Consider the following 18,582-nt stretch of genomic DNA (forward strand, 5'->3'; position numbering starts at 1 on the left):
AAGCTAGCTTGGATGTTCCATCCTCCAAACTTCATTCCCCAAATACTCAACCACTTCAACAAGTGCCAGGGGAAGTTTCTGCTAGTAGCTCCCGAGGGAGGAGACATTTTGGATGTCGGATCTAGTCAACCGAAGCCAGCGCCAGCCATGGACGATAGAGAACCTGGAATCAGTTCTTCTGGACCTGGCAACGGGTCGGACTCCACCGGAAGTCGAAAAACTTACACTACAAGTGTGGAGGATTGGGTGTGGAAACACCTGATAGAGAACTGGTCCCAGGAGGAGAATGACAGAATAAAGGACACCTGGCACCAGTCAACTCTAGAGACTTACAGAGCTCCTATGCGCAGATGGCTCAACTGGTGTCAGCAGAACGGAGTTGATCCTGGGTCTCCCAAGGGCCACGGACTTGCCCAATTCATTGCTAGTCTACACGTCAAGGAGGGTCTAACTCACAGTACGATTTTAGTTCATAAATCTGCTGTATCCACCTTTTGCTCAGGAAGAGACTCCGAGAGCCTTTCCTCGAATTTCTCGGTTAGACAAGTACTGCAGGGTATTTTAGTCACAAAACCCGAAAAGACCCATGCACCAGTATGGGACGCCCAGCTGCTTTTCGACTGGCTTTTAACCTGCCCAACTGAAGTGACCCTATTTGAAGTATCAAGGAGGACGGCGGCACTACTGCTTCTAGCCTCGGGTCGGAGGATCCATGACTTAACTCTGCTGAAATTCTCCAAGAACCACCTGGAAAATCTCGGCGATGAAATCATCCTGTGGCCTGCAATCGGTTCTAAGACGGACAGAACGTCTCACCGACAATCAGGCTGGAAACTTTCTAGACACCCAAATATTCGTGTCTGCCCTGTTACTTGGGTTAGAGCTCTGCTAAAGAAATCAGGGCCGGAACAAAAATAAATAACGCCATACTTCGGGGACTCTTTACAATACTGTCTTGGAATATTTTACATTCTGTTTTAGTATCTGCCTTGAGACCATACCAGCATGGTGTTGAACGCCATGCATTGCTTACCGTGTAGATTTTTATGTCCCTCGCAGATTTGAATCACGGTGGAAACACCGTGGAAGTGTAAACACCGTGGATCCACCGTGGTTACACGGTGGGTTTGTTCCATTTCACCACCGGGTATACACAGTGTATCCACTGTGATTACACGGTTTATCCATCGTGATTCCACGGTGGCTTGACCACTGTGTATATACGGTGTTTCCACTGTGATTACGCGGTGTATCCACCGTGATTCCACGGTGGCTTTGTGCTATTTCACCACCGTGGTTCCACGCTGTATCCACCACGTAATCACAGTGGAAACACCGTGTATACACAGTGGTAAAGCCACCGTGGAATCATGGTGGATACACCACGTAATCACAGTGGTAAAATGGAACAAACCCACCGTGTTTCCACCGTGATTCAAATCTGCGAGGGGTTCTACAACTTAAAAACTTTTTATGTTCTACTTTGAGTTGCATTAAATTTTTTTTAAGTACTATAATTTTATCTTTAAAAAAATACTATGGCCGAAAAAGGCCGATTCATTTGTCGGCCAAATATCGGCCAATTTCAGCCTCTTTAAGAAGAATACAAATTTTTCGGCCAAATATCTTCACCTGGATATAAGGTACCCGCAGGTAATAAGGCCTGTCGGGTAATAAGGCCTAGGTGACAGAAATGATATTTAAAATAACCGCCTCGACTAAAGGCTACTCTAGTAGAAGGGTGTTGCTTAGAGATGCTACGACAAGTTGATAGAGTCCTGATACTACGTTCCCTGTCTTCTATATTTCATCATCCGTCATATGATGTCGTAGCGCAGAAGAAATCATAAAAAACAATCTAGTCTTCTGACTCTTAAAAAGGATACTGATAGTTTCAAGTGCTGTTGAGCACAGCAATCTAGTCTTCTGTCTTTATAAAAGTATTGTTGCTAAATTTAAGTGATGATTCATCTCAAATATCAATTTTATTAAGTATAATTAAACTATTCCAGTTTGATTAACCCGTAGGCCTTATTACCCTACCGTAGTAAAATAAGGCCTATTAGTATCCCTGGCGGATCCGATTCCACTGAATTCCCTGAAATCCCACCGTGTAAATGTGAAAAAATTCCACACAACATACACTTAAATTACACCGTACTCCTCCGGGTTACACGATTTTTACCTGCTATTCCCACCGGAGCTTTGATGAAAGAAAGAGTACACCAAAACTACACTGACCTTACACGACGGCTGTTTCAGTGGAAATTTAAATTTTACGCTTAAATTATATCGTATTACACTATTTTTACCCGCTATTCCCACCGGAGCTTCAATAGAAGAAAGACTACACTAAAACTACACCTCTATTACACCACGGCTGATTCAGTGGAAATTTAAATTGTACGCTTAAATTACATCCTATACAACGTATTAAATAAATTGTAAATTTTTGTTCATATAGTAGAGACTATACTTTTTATTAAAATAATATTTTTTGTAAGTCCAAGTTTAATTTCTAAGGAAAATTATTCATGGAAGCATTGATAATAAATAATTTTGTCATTATGTAATATAGAATATACTATATTACCACCAAAAAAAGAACTTATCACTCTGTCAATTAACAGAGGAGTACTCGTGCCAAAATTGCTTCCAGCACTGGAATATAACACTTCTGAAATATGTTTCTTACCAGGGACACTACAACCCGTGGGCGCGATCTCGTGGCGAGCATCGAACTACTTCTGCTGCTGCTTATAGAACCGGTGACTTCCCTCTTCTAAATATATACAATGTATATTATACATATATATCTTTACTCCCAAGTTATTTTTCTCTTAGTTTAAGCATTTTTTTTTCTTGGTTGGGGCGTACAAAAATTTTTGCGTTTAAAAAATAGTACTTATTCCGAGAAAATTTATTGTCTTCAAACCAAGAAATGCAATATTGTTTCAAAAAACTAACATATCTTTTTTAGAAAAAATATCTCTCATATTTAGAAAAAAAAACTCTTAAAACAAGTAAAGATGTTTTTTGTTTAGGCATAAAAATATGTTGACTTGAGGAAAAAAAAATTTTGATTCAAGATAATTATTTACTAGATGCAAGAAAATTTTAATTTTCTGAATCGTGAAAAAAATTTCTTGTATCAAGATCAATTTTCTTGGTTCAAGTGAACTGTATTACTTTGTAAAAAATAAGTTGTAGGAAGTGAAATGATTTACATGAGAGACTCCATCACATTATAAGAAAAGTCTGATAGTTTCGCCGAAAAAGTCAAATAATACTAAAATTTACTATGAATCCAAGTTTGACCTCGAATAACTTTCAAAAAATTAAATTTATCGAAAAATTATAAGAGACCTTTTTTGTAGAACGTTCCATTTTCAACACAAGTATTCATTGATTTTTCCGATACACTAATTCCCTGGGGAGTGATAAAATTCTAAACTAAAATTTCCAGGACTTTTGGGGGTACATTAAGCTGTAAAATCACCTGGCAACATTCCCCTTTCCATCAATATTCTTAAAGCAGCGGTTGATTAACTGTAAAACCATAAGAAGTCCATTTTTTGTAGGTTTTTCAAATTAATATTAAGGATAAAAAATTTTTTTTTTTTTTAAATCGAAAATGAAGCTTGTGGGAGATTTATTCAAGTTACTAAAGCTGCCCTCAAAATCACTGTGCGACCATTAGTTGCTGAGATATCGATAATCAAGGACAAAAAAATTCTTTTTTATTATAAGGCTGATATCTCAGCAGCAAATTGTCGTACAAAGAAACAAAAAAAAAACAAATTGTAGCTGAATAATTTTCCTACACAAGCTAGGAATTGATTTTTCTGAAAAAAATTTTCCCGGTCCCGTAGACCCAAAAAACAAAACCAAAAAATAAAAAAAAAATTTGTCTCGAGCTATTTCTTATGATTCCGCAAAAACCGTGGCTCAAAAAATTATTTTACTGAAAAATCTTAAAACTAGAGATTTCAAGCTTCAATTTGCTTTTTTTATTTTTTCGATACGATCATTTTTCACGAAAATACAGCCTTCCAAAAATCACTAAAAAATTTATAAAATTTTCTTGTTCCTCTAGTTTTTTGGATAAGTGTAGAATTATATAAAATTATATACAATTTTATTTACTTGGGCGCTTAAATTACATCGTATTACACTATTTTTACATGCTATTCCCACCGGAGCTTCGATGAAGGAAAGAGTACACCAAAACTACACTTATTTTACCCGGCAGCTGTTTTAGGAATTTCAATTTTACGCTTAAATTACACCATATTATACGTTTTTTTTCAGTGCACGTTCTCCTTTAACGTGAAAATAACTATTTTACATACTAATTACACCAAAATTTTAAAATTTTAAAAATCCTCCAGAAAACGCAGACAAAACGTCGTAAAAACTTCAAAGAAACACAGTAAAAACCTCGTGTCATCATCGCAGACAAAACACCGCTTTTTACTGAAAAACACCGTCGAAACTCCGTTGATATGCCAAGTTTTTAGCGAGTTTGTACGGTGGCGCTTGAACCACTAGGATATACAATGGAAATTCAATGGTAATAGAATGTAAAATGAGTGTCAGTAGATTAGTGTGAAACAAGGGTAAACTGAATGTGAAATTTTCACAAACCCACCGTGTGATACACGTGAAATTCCGGTGTATTTTCAGTGTAATTCGGATTACACTAAGTTAACACTGAAACCCACGGTGGAAACGGATCCGCCAGGGATGGTTTTTGTAGAAGTTTGATTTTTTGTTCGTTTGTGGTATAAATTACCATTACTTCATTATATTTTATGGCTAATGTATTGAAATAAAGATTTATGATGCATTTCGATAATTAAATGCAATATTTTCGATTCTATTCAAAATCTCCCTTAGCTAGGCCTTATTACCCGCTAGTACCTTAGTAATTTTTCAGATAAACATATAGAGTATTTCTTACTATTTTGTGATATTTAGTAATAAATAATAAAAATAATACATTTATTAAACCGTATTAGTAGTATTTTCTATCAAAATATATGAAATATTATAATATTTTTGAGAATCATTTTCTCTGTATATCTGGTGATAAAATGAAATAATGGAAAATATTGCGTTACAATGATTACAGATAAGAAAACATGAAAAATATATAATATAGTAACTAATAGAAGTACTAATGGAAAAACTGAAGCAATCACGCAATTAAATAAAAGCTATTAAACTGGAAAACATTCTCACTGCATCAGTCGTAATCGTCATTTTGTAACGTAAACACAGTCTGATTTATTTTTAAAATTAAATATGACCGAAATAATGGAACGAATAAAGTTTAAAAAGTTGAAGGAAAAACTTAATAATAGCAACGGATATAAATCAGTATGTTACCGATGTTTGACATTTATTTTATACTTTTGGTTCAAAATACTTGGATTATTACCATGTAAGATAGACTCTAGGATATTACGAGAAAATCCAATAGTTGGAATTGATAATTTAAGATTTAATTTTTCATATGTGGGGCCTTGTTACAATGTTTTATTATTTGTATTACTTGTGATATTTGATACTTATATTGTACATAATATGTTATCAATTTATGTGACTTCTCGTCTATCATTAGAAGCAATAACCATAGATATTTCATTTATAAGAATGCTGTGTGCAAGTGTTATACCACTTATTTATATTAGGCGGCAAAAATTGTTTATAAGTGTTCTCAATCGGTTTGAAATTTTAGGCAAAAAATTGAACAAATGTGCCGATTACAAAGTAGAAAATGATAATACCAATTACTTAATATTTACAATTTATTTTGTGATTATGTGTTGCATAATAATGATAAGAGAAATGTATTTTAAGTCATTGATAAGTGTATTGATTGCAAGTTTACCAATTTTAATCAATAGTGGGGTGATAATACAATACGCGATGCTACTGAATATAATAAAAATACGATTTAAAAGTATCAATTTGACTCTTTCGAAACTAGGAACCACTGAAAGTAAAATATCTCTATCACGACAATCGGTCCTTGATGACATTGACAATATTAAACGCGCATACGTGGAGTTATGTGAAATGTGTGAAGATATTGGCAATTTCTATGGAATATCCATTTTGATTGTTGTTACTATTACATCTCTCAAAAGTATATATAATTTATATTATATGTTTTTAGTATTGATTGACTTACGAGAAGTTGACATTATTATGATTCTAAGTGGAATACATTTAATATGGGATAATTTTTTATTCGCGACATTAACTACTAGTGTAACAAAAACAATAAAACAGGTGTGTAACAATAATCTTATGCCACAAATAAATTTTCATTGAAGAAAATTTCTTATATACACTGAAAAAAATGATCGCTAGCTGCTAGTGATTATTTTCTTTAGCAGCTAGTGATTAAAAATCGTTAGCTGCAAGCATATGCTCAAACGATGTATTAGTTTTAAGCTAACAACACCGAACGGTGTGGAAGATAACACTCCCACCGAGTTAAAAGTATACCGTGCAAGCTACTAGTGAAAAAATCGTTAGAAGCTCGCGTAAATATCGCTTCCAACTACTAATTTTATTCGCTAGCTGCTAAAGAAAATAATCGCTAGTAGCCAGCGATTATTTTTTTCTGTGTATATTTATACATCATTAATGATTTTAGAATAGGAATACGGCTAGAATTATAAATTTTCTAATGGATCGATATGTAGCCGATGAGACAATAAAAAAAAAAGTAATAAAACTTAATATTTCGATGATAATAATAAACTATAAATCAAATTATGTAATACGATTAATTTTTTTGGTGATAGTTGGCTAAATTTTCGAGTAATCTCTGGCACCTAACTGTTGAATTCACCGCCTGTGATATTTTACCACTGGATCGTACCCTTCTAGCAATAGTAAGTACATGTATTTTTTACATCATATAATATTTTGAATACATTTTTGTTACTATAACATTTGTTTTAGGTCAATGGTACAATTGCAACGTATTTGGTTATCGCAGTACAATTTCGTGTTAGCTCACCATCTTAATTTAATAAACATTTACTATAGTGTTACAATCAGTAAGCCAATGTTTGTCTGTATATGTAATCCAAAATTTCATCACATCATCGATGCGACAATATTTTCAAGAATTAATAACCAAAATAAATATTTCCATTTTCACCATGCCTGCACCGAAAATTAAAATTCCTGAACTGTTTAGAGAGAAGAAAGCCATAATTTTTTTTTAACACAGATGATAGAAATTAGCGCATGCACCATTCTTTCCACAAAAAGAAGCTAAAATTTAAACTTTCAAGTGCAGATCTGGTGAAAAATTGTATACATCATGGGGGGGGGGGGGGGGGGTATAGGATGTCCCGATCCGGAGTAAACTATTTACTGCATTAGTACACGCGTGTATGCATTCAATAATATGAATTTATACTTTTCAATGTCAGTTTCAGCGAATTCAAATGCTATGTAACTTAGATACGATAATTTGAACATTCGAAAATAAAATAGTTTCATTGCTCAAAAATAAAAATTGCAGCCTTTTTCTTTAATATAATATAATAACCTATTAAAACAGCTGTCAAGTTAATACTTTTATCTCTTTGCACTTAGTTTTTTTTTGTTAACTTGTGTGTGTGTGTGTGTGTGTGTGTGTGTGTGTGTGTGTGTGTGTGTGTGTGTGTGTGGATGTGCACATCGTTCATGAACGCTCTATAACTTTTTAACTAATGAACCGATTTGGATAGTTAAGGTAGTAATCGAAAAAGCTTGTTGGCCATCGACTTTCCTGAAAATTTTAGATCTTTTGATCAAGTAGACTCGAAAATATTTGCGAATTATAAAAAAAAAAAAATTTTTTTTTTTAGTTTTTTTTTATTCCTTAAAAACGAGTTGAACGATCGACTTCAAAATCTACTGAGCTCTAGAACTTGATAAAACGCGTCGATCGCCGCCTCAACCATCTCAATCGGTTAACCCTTTAACGGCGAAGTCGGACAAAATCGTACGCGCGGCGCCAAAGTGGGGATAGTCTACAGCGTGCGCTCACAGTCCCCACTACCTCAGTTTATAAGATTCAGGCTTGGTCATTACCGAAATTCACTCATGTGGTGGGTTCCTTTAGTACCCTTTCATTTGCTATTCTACTGTTTTCAATGATTTTATTTTATTTTATTAATTATTTTCAATATTGCACACCTCAAGCGCGAAAGCGCTGGTGTGCTTTATGATCGCTCTAAATTTTTAGACTCATTCACTCACATTAAATTATCTCTAGACTTTTTCGATTACACTAAAATTGGTCAAATTTTATACCAACACAAAGACAATTTATTAAAGAATAACTTCGACCCAATATCAAGTCGATTAATTATTCCATTAATTAAATATAAATTATTTTAATCCCAGTGACACGAGTTGTCAATTGTCCTGTATGAAACTTAGTAAACCAAATAACTCTCGATAGACACAATTAATCGGCCTAACTTTTTTTTTATTATCTTTGTATTTTTGATCACAAGGACCCTATTGAAAATTACTGTCTAAATCCTTTTAGTTTAATTGTAATTAAATAAAATAATAAGACTGATTATTCACGAAAAGTTTAGCGGCCATTTTTATTTTTACTATTGTTATTATTACAAAAGTAAATTTTTTTTTCTTTTTTTCTCCCCATCAACTACTGGCAGCAGCACTGGCGTAAAACAGTAGGATTGAAAAAAAAGAGCGACATCTACAACAAAAATGCGGGATTCTAGAAAAAATTTTAATAAAAAAAAAAAAATTAAACTGGAATTAAGAAATGAAAAAATCAAATTAATAATTTAAAAGTTGAATAAAAAAATTCATAAAAAAAAAATAAAAGTAATGATTAAAAATAAAATGAGCGATTGAGGTGTGCAATTTTGGATTTTCCAACATTTTTATAAATTATTTCAAGTTTTAAAAGAAATTTAAACTCAACTTTTTTTTTTCTTTTTAATTATCAATTCCTCATAATTTCTTATCTTTTTAAATTCTTATCTTTACGTACGGTACTACTCGCCAGAGCTCACGGATACACACTGACGCAGACACGCACCACCCGCTTAACAGGCCGCAAAGTGGGGGAAACGCCCAGAAGCGTTAAAGGGTTAATGCGTTCGAGAGATATCTTTGGAGAAAGAATGGTGAAAAACAGGTTTTTCGAAATACCTTCGAAACGGCTGAACCAATCGATTTCAAATTTCAATCGGCTCTAGAATTCCATAAAACGCGCCGATTCCCAGCTCAAACGTCAAACTCGGTTGATCAGTTAAAAAGATGTCAGCGTTGAAAAGTTAAAAAAATAATATTTTGTGTTATTTTTTCCGGATGAATCAAAATATAATGTACTTAAATGTATCTGAAATCATACCAACTCTTGCTCTTAATAGTCTCTTTCGATCATCATATTTAATTAAAGTAACTTCGAATAGTACGAAATTTGACTTTAAAATGACACATAATTGTTTTGAATTTCCCACCAGAGTCTAAAGTACTAATGTATTTGGGTGCCACAACCTTTGTCTAACGGAGGTTACACGAAATGCACACTTGCATGGAAAGTAAAAGTGTGTAGCGACATGTATGAATAAACGAACGACAGATAAAAGTTACGTTCGGAAAAACGTAGGAATGAAGAACGTGATGGATGTATACTGTCCGTTTTGATGAACGTAATCTCTGAATAAAGTTCCCTTCGTTAAACCGAACGTTTGATTAAAGTAAGATTTGTAGAAACGGAAGACCCGATGAAAAAAGATTTTATACAATTATATATAGACTATAGATAATTATATATAGACTATATATAATTTAAGGATAAAAGATAGAAAAAATGGCCCGATTCAATTGTATACAATTTGTATAAAATTGTATATAATTATATAGGCTTGTATACATTTTATATAGAATTGTATAAAATTTTTATACAGTTGTATACAATTGGATCGGGCCATTTTTTGTATATAATTTTATACAATTGTATAAAATCTTTTTTCATCGGGGAACGGAAAACGAGACATTTGTAGTAACAGAGGAACGAAAAACGTGGCAAGTGGACAGCGTGCAGAACGGTTAATGTGAGGTTTGTTAACAATGACGACGACAATGACGTACGTTGAAAAAAATTATTTGACAATACCGACCGTTAGATTGACTGCATTCGTTCGGTATTGTCAAATAATTCTAGGACCTCAAAACATCGACATCTGATGAAAACTCGATTTCCGAAAATCGGCGTGAAAACAATAACTTTCCGAATTTTTTGGAAATCATCAATTTTCATAGCGGGAAAGTGAAAAAGTAGGGGTGCGCGAATAGATCGCACTATTCAATTCTAACTTCGAATCGATTAATTCGAATGATTCTAAAATTTTCTTTGGAACGATTTAAAATTGTAATAGTTTTTGTAATAATTCAAATTTTTGTCAGAGGTAAGTAGAGCTTAGACACGAATCTACGAAAAAATTATTTGTGGTTACTATAAAAACTATAAGCTCTCTGTTAATTAAAAATTGATTATTCAAAGGCTGACCAACCCTGATATAAAAAAACCGATTCAAAACGATTAAGAAATGAATCAAAATAATTCAATTTTAATACTATTGGATATACATTCATCATTGAGTGAATAGTTTTGTTTAAGAGCACAGAAAAAACAGTTAACTTGGTTCAAGAAAAATATTGTCTTCCGAAATTTCTTTCTTGATTCAATAAAGGCAAAACACTTGATTCAAAAACTTTTTTTTGGTTCAAGACAGTAAATTCTCTTGCTCCAAAAAATTCATTTTTGAAGCGAAATTGAAAATTTCTTGGTTTAAGAAAAAAAATTCTTGGCTAACGAAAATAAGTCATCTCTTGCCAAAAAATCAACGTTTTGAACGAAAAAAAGTTTAACTTCGGCCAAAAAACTTTTTCTTGCCCCAAGAAAAAAAATTTCTTACTCCAAACAATCAAAGTTTTGAACGAAAAAAAGTTAACTTGGGCTAAGAAAAAATTTCTTGGCCCAAGGAAAAAATTTTCTTGCTCCAAAAAATAAACGTCTTGATTGAAAAAAAAAAAACCCTTGGCCCAAGAAAAAAATTATCTTGCTCCGAAAAATAAATTGCTTAAGTGAAAATAAAAGTTGCTTGGGCCAAGAAAAAAAAATATTCTTGCTCCAAAAGTTTGTTTCTACAATAAAGACTTAAATTTTTCTTAGTCAAAAATGTATTCTCTCTCCGACGGGTTGACGTAAAAATATGTTTACGTGAGAAAAAAAAATTTGATTCAAGATAAAAATTTGAAGATAATTGTTTACTTGGGGCAAATAAATTTTTATTTTCCGAATCGATCAAAAAAAATTTCTTGAATCAAGAATATTTTCCTTGATTCAAGTTAACTGTTTTTTCTGTGAGGGGTTCGCACTTTTCTCTCTATTACACTCAAGCCCACGAACGGTACTATCTTTGTTGCATTTGTGCAGTAAATGGAAGCTTTGGCCGAGTTTTTCCCTTCAACAAACGAATATTATTATCAAACAATTAAAGCGCACTTCGCTAGATTAGACAGTAATGCATCAATGTGCGGTCTGTATATTGTATTTAGAGATTTTGTTTCCGAAAAAACTCGGCCGAAAATATCTGATAACGCCCTAATAATCATGGAAAATTTTCTCAATTCGGATCGAGCAATTTGAAAAGTTACAAATAATTAAAAAACTTTCGGATAATTCTAGAATTGACGAATAATTTAAAAATTTTCGAATAATTCAAAAAATTGAAATCGAATAGATATATTCGATTCGAACCCGATTCGCACACCCCTATTAAAAAAGAATTATCGTCATCATTGGCCACCTGTATGACTTATTACTGACTACTGTATTATCATCACGTTTTATTTTGCCCATTACATACATATAGTAATAGAATCAACGATCGGCGAGCTCTTATAACTTTAGATTAAATCGAGCTACTAGAAATAAAAAAAAGCCGTACTCAGCGAAGAAATATGACCTGTGAGAGTGGTTAAGATTGAATTTAGATAGAGAAAAACGAACTGTTGCTATTACAATAGACGATAGTCACGTTTATAAAATCACCACGTGGATTTTATTTTAACCACACGTGAACTGATTAAATATTGTATTTAAAAATAAAGTAAAATGTCTTCTATTATTAGTTTTAATTATTGGTTTAAAATACAATTTATAAAAAAAAATTATTAAATTTTTCGCATCCATGGACTTTTGAAACCACCTGTATATATATTTTATCAAAGTTTCGTTCTACTTCCTCTTTATATTTTAATTACATATATCTAAAATAGCTGCAAGTATATAATTCAAAGTAACTGAGCAGAACGTTGACAAATTATTTCATGACCATCTTTTCAAATAAAAAAAAAATTACTGTAGATCAATGAACTATAAATTCCTAAAGGAATTGACGCACAAACACAATCTAGATAAATATGTATAATATGTGTGTTATCGTATGTGTTTCAAATTGAAAGCGAACTCAATGAAGTACTGGAAATAAAGAAAAATTGATAAGCAGCCAAGAAGAGTAAAAAATTTGTCGCATGCACAAAGTTATATTTAGTTAAATACTATTAGTAAAAGACGAAGACGTAGGTTGAGTTAGTACCGTCGAAATAACGTCCGGCTTCATATGTTACTCACAATCTCATGAAAACAAATTGCGCTTCATGCAGATAGAAATTTTTTTTAACACAATATCATTTCAATTTTATATTTTTTAAATCAATCGATCACACAATCTATAAAATATAGATATCGGTATAAAAACTCATAGTAATGATTAAAATTTTAATTTACTCTCTTCATTTGACCTCGATTATTTTCATCGTGACGACGGGGGCAAATCGATTTTTAATAACAACGTCATAGAGCTTCCCCATTCTCGATAAAAGACAAAAAAAAAAAAAGCTTTTTAATTTTAAAAAAAAATATTTTTTTTTTATCTATTTGAAATTTCTCAGTATTAGATTAATTTTATCAAACTCATTAGACTAAATTCGTTTATTACCAATTGAACTAATGTGTACTCAATAACATTTTTTGTGTGTACATAGGTGTACTCAATAACATTTTTTATCACATTTTAACGGCTTTGTAAAAAAAAAAAAAAAAAAAAAAATATTTTTAACTTTTATTAATCTCAAGTATAATTTGTCGTTAAAGATAAATTTAATAATTATAATATTATTTTGAGTCATGCAAGTATGCTGGCGAATTAGATCCCGAGCTTTTTTTTATTTTCATACAAAAAGCTTAAAAAAAAATAACCAACCATTAAAATCTTCCATTACTTTTGCCTACACTGATATAATGTTTAGTACGTGAAGTAACTTGTGGTCGTCCCTAAAAAACGGTACATCTGCCCGGCATATTTTCACCTGCGACGGTTTTGCCAGCAGCTGTTCCCGCTCGAGTAAAACGTGCTCGTGTATTACACGATGACTGTCGGCGCGTGCTCCGTAAAATAAAAAAAAAGTATTTATACGAAAAACAAAAAAAAAACCCTCAGTCATTCAATGAAACCATCAATTTCCATACACAACCAAAGTAGATAAAAAAATAAATCATGTATTTTATTAATATGTAAAGTATAAACTATCCGTAAAAATTTTTTTTATAACGAATTTTCAAATGGTTAATTAGAGTAGTCGATCTATGACCGATTGATTACACGCATGCGCCAATATATGTACAAAATAATACGACAGATATTTTAATAGAATCTAAGATTATTCAGAGCACCCTTATAGAAAATTAATAAAGAAGCCCTACGTAATTTATGGATTTATGTCAAAATTTAAAATTTTTGTGAGCATTATTTTAGTTCTGATAATTTATAACAATTCTATTAATTTTGCATCTTCAATTAATTGATGATAAAGAACTTTATGAGCTAATAGTTTATTAATTTTAATTAAAAACGTATCCGATATATGTGATAGAAGACTCATGTTGCGCACCTTTTATTATATCCATGCGCCGGAAACGAGGCCAAACGCAAAGGTTCTAGAACATTCTAAATGTACTACCTAGATTGCATACTTTATCTCAAAAAATATTGCATGGACAATTTTAAGTTGATGTAATTTATATGCATTTATTATATTTTCAATATCAATTAAAAATTTAAAAAAACCGTAAATACTAAGACATGTTTTTTATCCTTTAAAATAAACTTTGTACTTTGAGATTTAAATTTATAAATTAGTAACAATGGCAAGCGTAAAAAATACACCCAAACACTACATTATTTTTAAAAATGCTGACATTGCTTATTCGTAGAACAAAAGTGAGATGAGAAAGGAGAAATAAATTCAAGGTACGGACCTGCTCACATTACTACCGGCTTCGGCGACACTATCAAGCAGTTTCTAAGTATTTTAAGAGATACACATCTACAAATAAGTTGAAAAAATTTAAAGAAAAAGCGCCAATACAAATATGTATTTTTTTTTTACAGAGAAATATTAAATTTATTTATTGAAAAAAATTTTTTTTTTAATTTTTTAAACTAAAAATTATGATCCTGAAGTTAACCGGCAATTAAATTTTTCGAATTTTTTTATTTCAACAATTCAATTTGAAAAATAAAGAAAAACTTAAAATATACGCAGGTAAAAAATCTAAAAGACCATAGGTGCAATTTTTTAAAAATAATTTATTGTTTTTAAACAAATAAAAAAATTATTAAACGTCAGCTAACTTAAAAAAAAACAATAAAAATAAAAAATGCACATGTAGAAAATTTTAAAAACTATAGGTGCAGTTTTTTCAAATATCTTTTTTTCTACAATTTATTGTTTAAAAAAAATCCAAAAAAAAATTATTGGACGTCGGTTAACTTCAGTACCATCTTCAGTATCATATAAAAATAATTTTTATTGTTGGCTGAGTAAGTAAGTGGCTTGGAGCATTACGTGTGCATACGATGCATACCTATATATATTTCTATACACACAATGATGAATTTGAACGCCATCTGGAAAGGAGCGGGAAAGAAAAGCGTTTGAAGGCCGCTGCCGGCCGGTGAATTATGAGAGGGGGAATTGAAGCGATCCGAGAGTCGAGAGTGGTTGAGAACAAGTCTCTCTGCCATTTGCGCGTTGGTACGTAACGTCAGTGTTTCTCTGGTGCTTCGCTTCTCTTGTGTCTCACTCGTTAGTACCTATTAATATATTTTACATTAAAACTAAAAAAAAATATTTAATCCCAAGGATTTCAAGTGTACCTAAGTGCTTCCTCATTAATTGATCAACAACCATGGCTGACGTCGATTCTAAGTGAGTATTAATTAAGTGTACATTTATTTTGGTTTAATAAAAAACAAATTATATATGGCAACGGTCTTGCGTAAAATCCACGCTACGATAGCAACGCCGTTCGAGCTTCAATTATAACTTATATTTTTATGCTTCATTAATCAATTATTAATTATTCTTTCAATTATTTAATACATTTATTTTTATTGTCGTCACTTGTTTTTATTCGAAATAAAAAAAAAAATAATAACAAAAAATCCGCGGGAAACGCGTTATGACGGCGCAGCGATTTTTTTGTCTCAATATTTTATAAAAATGTAGGAATTATTTAAAAACTTAAATTTTTATTTAGTGGTTAGTAAATACCGATAGTTGTGTCGATTTTTAAAAATAATTTGTGACAAATAGTGATGGAAAATTAGGTAGCATCGGATGACGCTATAGAAAATTATACTTCGCTTAGGAGGGCCAGGGGACGCCGGCCGCTTGAGTTATTTTTTGTCATCGTCCCACTCATCTTTCAAATTGTCTACTTGACAATATTTAAATATTTATCAAATTATCATAGCTGGAAAATAATTTTTTTTTTTTTTGCTACATCGTTACCTGAAATAAAAAACCAGATCGTGTTTATATTAGATGCCGGGTCTCACTAGTATTCCCTTGTATTGTGAAAGTTGATTACCTGAAGGCGCATAAGTTACATATATATATATATATATATATATATATATATATATATATATATATATATATATATATATATATATATTACCAACACGCTCCTGCGGGTACACAGTCAACTGTAGGATTTAGGTCGTGTATAAACACATCTTGAGTACAATCGTATACAGTATGTAAAATGTAGAATTGATACAGTCAAGCGAAACATAAACTGGCTTTTTGATGATGACTGTACGCGCGTCACTTCCAAAAGAGAACGGCCGGAATATCGATCCACTGGCTCTCCAACCAAACTGTGGAAGCATCAAACAATTCTACGGCTGTTGTAAACTCAACTACACACTAGTATAGTAGCCGGCGTCTCGCTTTCATAGTCACCGGAATTGTCTTTATTTTTTTCTTTTTATTTATTTTCCATTTTACTGTTGCTTATAGATAGTATACATGTATAAAAGTATCATGTGTAAAAAAGTACATGTCTTACCGAGTAAAAAGAAAGAAACGATGCATGAAGTTACGGAAATTGAGGGAGCCGAGGACTTGCCGCGTTGAAATGCCATGAGTTTGTCGGTGTCAGCGGGAAAAGAAGGGATGAGGTTGTTTAACTTAGAGGGCACCACATGTTTTCTTCAAAGATAAGATTTGTGTCTGGCGGGATGTCACTATCGTAAAATAAAAAAAAATAAAAAATAAAAAAAAAAAAAATAGAAAAAATATAACACGTGACTAACAAAATAATCATCGACTATTAATATTCGCGGGAAATTTACGTGATTTATTGCTTTTAATTTCAAAAATTAATTATCCATTAATGTATTTTATAGAGAAACCAAAGTCGTTGCTTCCCCAGAGAAAAAAATAGTGGAGGAAGAAAAGAAAAAGGAGGTCACCGAGGAAGAAGTAAATGAAAACTCGAGATCATCAGAGACTGAGAACGGAGGTGACAGTGATGCCAAAAAAAATGGCTCAACAGAAGACAAAGAAACCGACGAGAAAGAAGTTGCGTCGACGGAAAATGGTGACTCACCAGGTAAAATTATCTTTATGACAAAATCATTAAATTCTATGCATATAAATTAATTTTTTATGTTATTTATAATTACAGTAACACCTGTCGAGGAAGATGTGTGTAGCATAAAGAGAAAATCCACTGCTGGTTCAGAAGCTGTGGATGCTACTGATGGCGTAGCTCCTGAAAAGAAAGCTAAAGTTGATGACAAACCCGTTGTTGAAGCTGAAAGCAACGGTGATGCCAAAACTGCAGCCTAATATTTTAATTATGTCATCTGTACACCGTAATCCATGGACATTACCATCATCTAAGCGTTAATTAAGATTTAAACAGAATCATCAGTGTGCAGTAGGAGAAGACGAAAAGATTATTGCATTGTTAATTTTTTTTTCTTTATTCAATCAACAATATCAAAGTTAAATTACTGTAAAACATCTCATCTTTCATGGATTATCATACATTAAGTTAAATAGTGTTATAGTATCCCACCTAAATATATGTATTATATTACCGTTCTTCATACTCGTCCTCTCCTACATGCAAATCCATGCACATTAACCTGTTATATTGTTACGATAAGAAATAAGTACGCAAATAATGTTATAAGTACTATATTTGTAATTCGGAAATATTTTAATGCGATGCTGTGAGATATTCGATTCTCGCTAAAGATATTGCCGAATCTAAACAAATGTTAAATTGTATTTAGCATTTTCAGAGATAACTTTACGGTATTAACGGCAAAAAAAAACTTATTTTTCTGTTAACTAATACATTCCTGTATCACAATTTAGTAAAAAAGAAAGAAAAACCAAATATCTATGTAAGACTAGCATCGCTGACTTCCGGTTAACTTTTTTTTTTTTTCTATTCATTTAAAAATTTCAATCCACCGTAGAATCATATCTATATTTATTCTTGCAACAAATTTTCCTGTTGACTTTTATTATTAATGTCCAAAAATATTCTACGGTGTATTGAGTAATAAAAAATAATAATAATGAAAAATATATATCGACTTTCCTTACAAGTCAAATGTTTGACTCGTAGTTGTTTGTCGTGTTTAATGTGGAATGTGTAGGTTCAAAACTTAGACAATTTGAAAAGAAAAAAAAAATTATTTAAAATTCATTTAATTAATAATTATTCCAGATTTACTTTTTTTTCTTTAGTTTTTTTTTTTTTTTAATATTTATTTATTGATAATTCAGTTATATATAATAACTTTGGTACAAAAAAAATTATGATTTTAATAATTATAACGTAACAGTGCAATGTGCAGCTATAACTTGATTACAGACTTAATATTATTTTTCGACTTATAACAGGAATATAAATAAATATTATAATATTACAGGAGTATAAAAATGTGTAATAAAAGTATCTTATAAATTTGATGATTAAATGTACTTTTTTTTTTTGTGTTCATTTTTACACAAAATACTTGTATTTGTACAATTTAGTAAAAGTGTTCAAATACTAATATATGTAATTTTATAATTAAATAAGTAAATATTACAATTAATTGATTAATTAAGTTGATATAAATTTAATATTAACTCAATTGT

General features: G+C 31.5%; 2 protein-coding genes across 3 annotated transcripts; both read left to right on the plus strand.

The window, feature by feature from the left end:
* The first annotated feature begins 5,235 nt into the window (after positions 1–5,235).
* LOC130663141 (uncharacterized) lies at positions 5,236–7,345 on the plus strand. 2 transcript variants are annotated; one of them, XM_057462240.1, is made up of 4 exons: positions 5,244–6,300; positions 6,671–6,742; positions 6,822–6,911; positions 6,982–7,345. In XM_057462240.1, exons 1-4 carry the CDS (start codon positions 5,308–5,310, stop codon positions 7,045–7,047), a joined length of 1,221 nt encoding a protein of 406 aa, XP_057318223.1. In that variant the 5' UTR covers positions 5,244–5,307; the 3' UTR covers positions 7,048–7,345. The 2 variants fall into 2 exon arrangements, with proteins under 2 accessions (XP_057318224.1, XP_057318223.1); XM_057462241.1 differs by lacking the exon at positions 6,671–6,742 and having other exon boundaries at positions 5,236–6,300.
* Positions 7,346–15,128: 7,783 nt separating this feature from the next.
* LOC130664237 (uncharacterized) lies at positions 15,129–18,411 on the plus strand. The gene is made up of 3 exons (XM_057464093.1): positions 15,129–15,339; positions 16,827–17,032; positions 17,108–18,411. Exons 1-3 carry the CDS (start codon positions 15,320–15,322, stop codon positions 17,269–17,271), a joined length of 390 nt encoding a protein of 129 aa, XP_057320076.1. The 5' UTR covers positions 15,129–15,319; the 3' UTR covers positions 17,272–18,411.
* Positions 18,412–18,582: the final 171 nt, after the last annotated feature.

Source organism: Microplitis mediator, chromosome 2 (genome assembly GCF_029852145.1).
Source record: "Microplitis mediator isolate UGA2020A chromosome 2, iyMicMedi2.1, whole genome shotgun sequence".
Classification (NCBI taxonomy): domain Eukaryota; kingdom Metazoa; phylum Arthropoda; class Insecta; order Hymenoptera; family Braconidae; genus Microplitis; species Microplitis mediator.

Excerpts from the sequence above, each read along its gene's own strand:
- LOC130663141 (XM_057462240.1), top strand. The coding sequence starts at position 5,308 with ATGACCGAAATAATGGAACGAATAAAGTTTAAAAAGTTGAAGGAAAAA. Across the intron at positions 6,301-6,670 it reads TAACAAAAACAATAAAACAG|AATAGGAATACGGCTAGAAT; the intron begins GTGTGTAACAAT and ends TAATGATTTTAG. Across the intron at positions 6,743-6,821 it reads ATGAGACAATAAAAAAAAAA|TTGGCTAAATTTTCGAGTAA; the intron begins GTAATAAAACTT and ends TTTTGGTGATAG.
- LOC130664237 (XM_057464093.1), top strand. The coding sequence starts at position 15,320 with ATGGCTGACGTCGATTCTAA. Across the intron at positions 15,340-16,826 it reads ATGGCTGACGTCGATTCTAA|AGAAACCAAAGTCGTTGCTT; the intron begins GTGAGTATTAAT and ends TGTATTTTATAG. Across the intron at positions 17,033-17,107 it reads GGAAAATGGTGACTCACCAG|TAACACCTGTCGAGGAAGAT; the intron begins GTAAAATTATCT and ends TTATAATTACAG.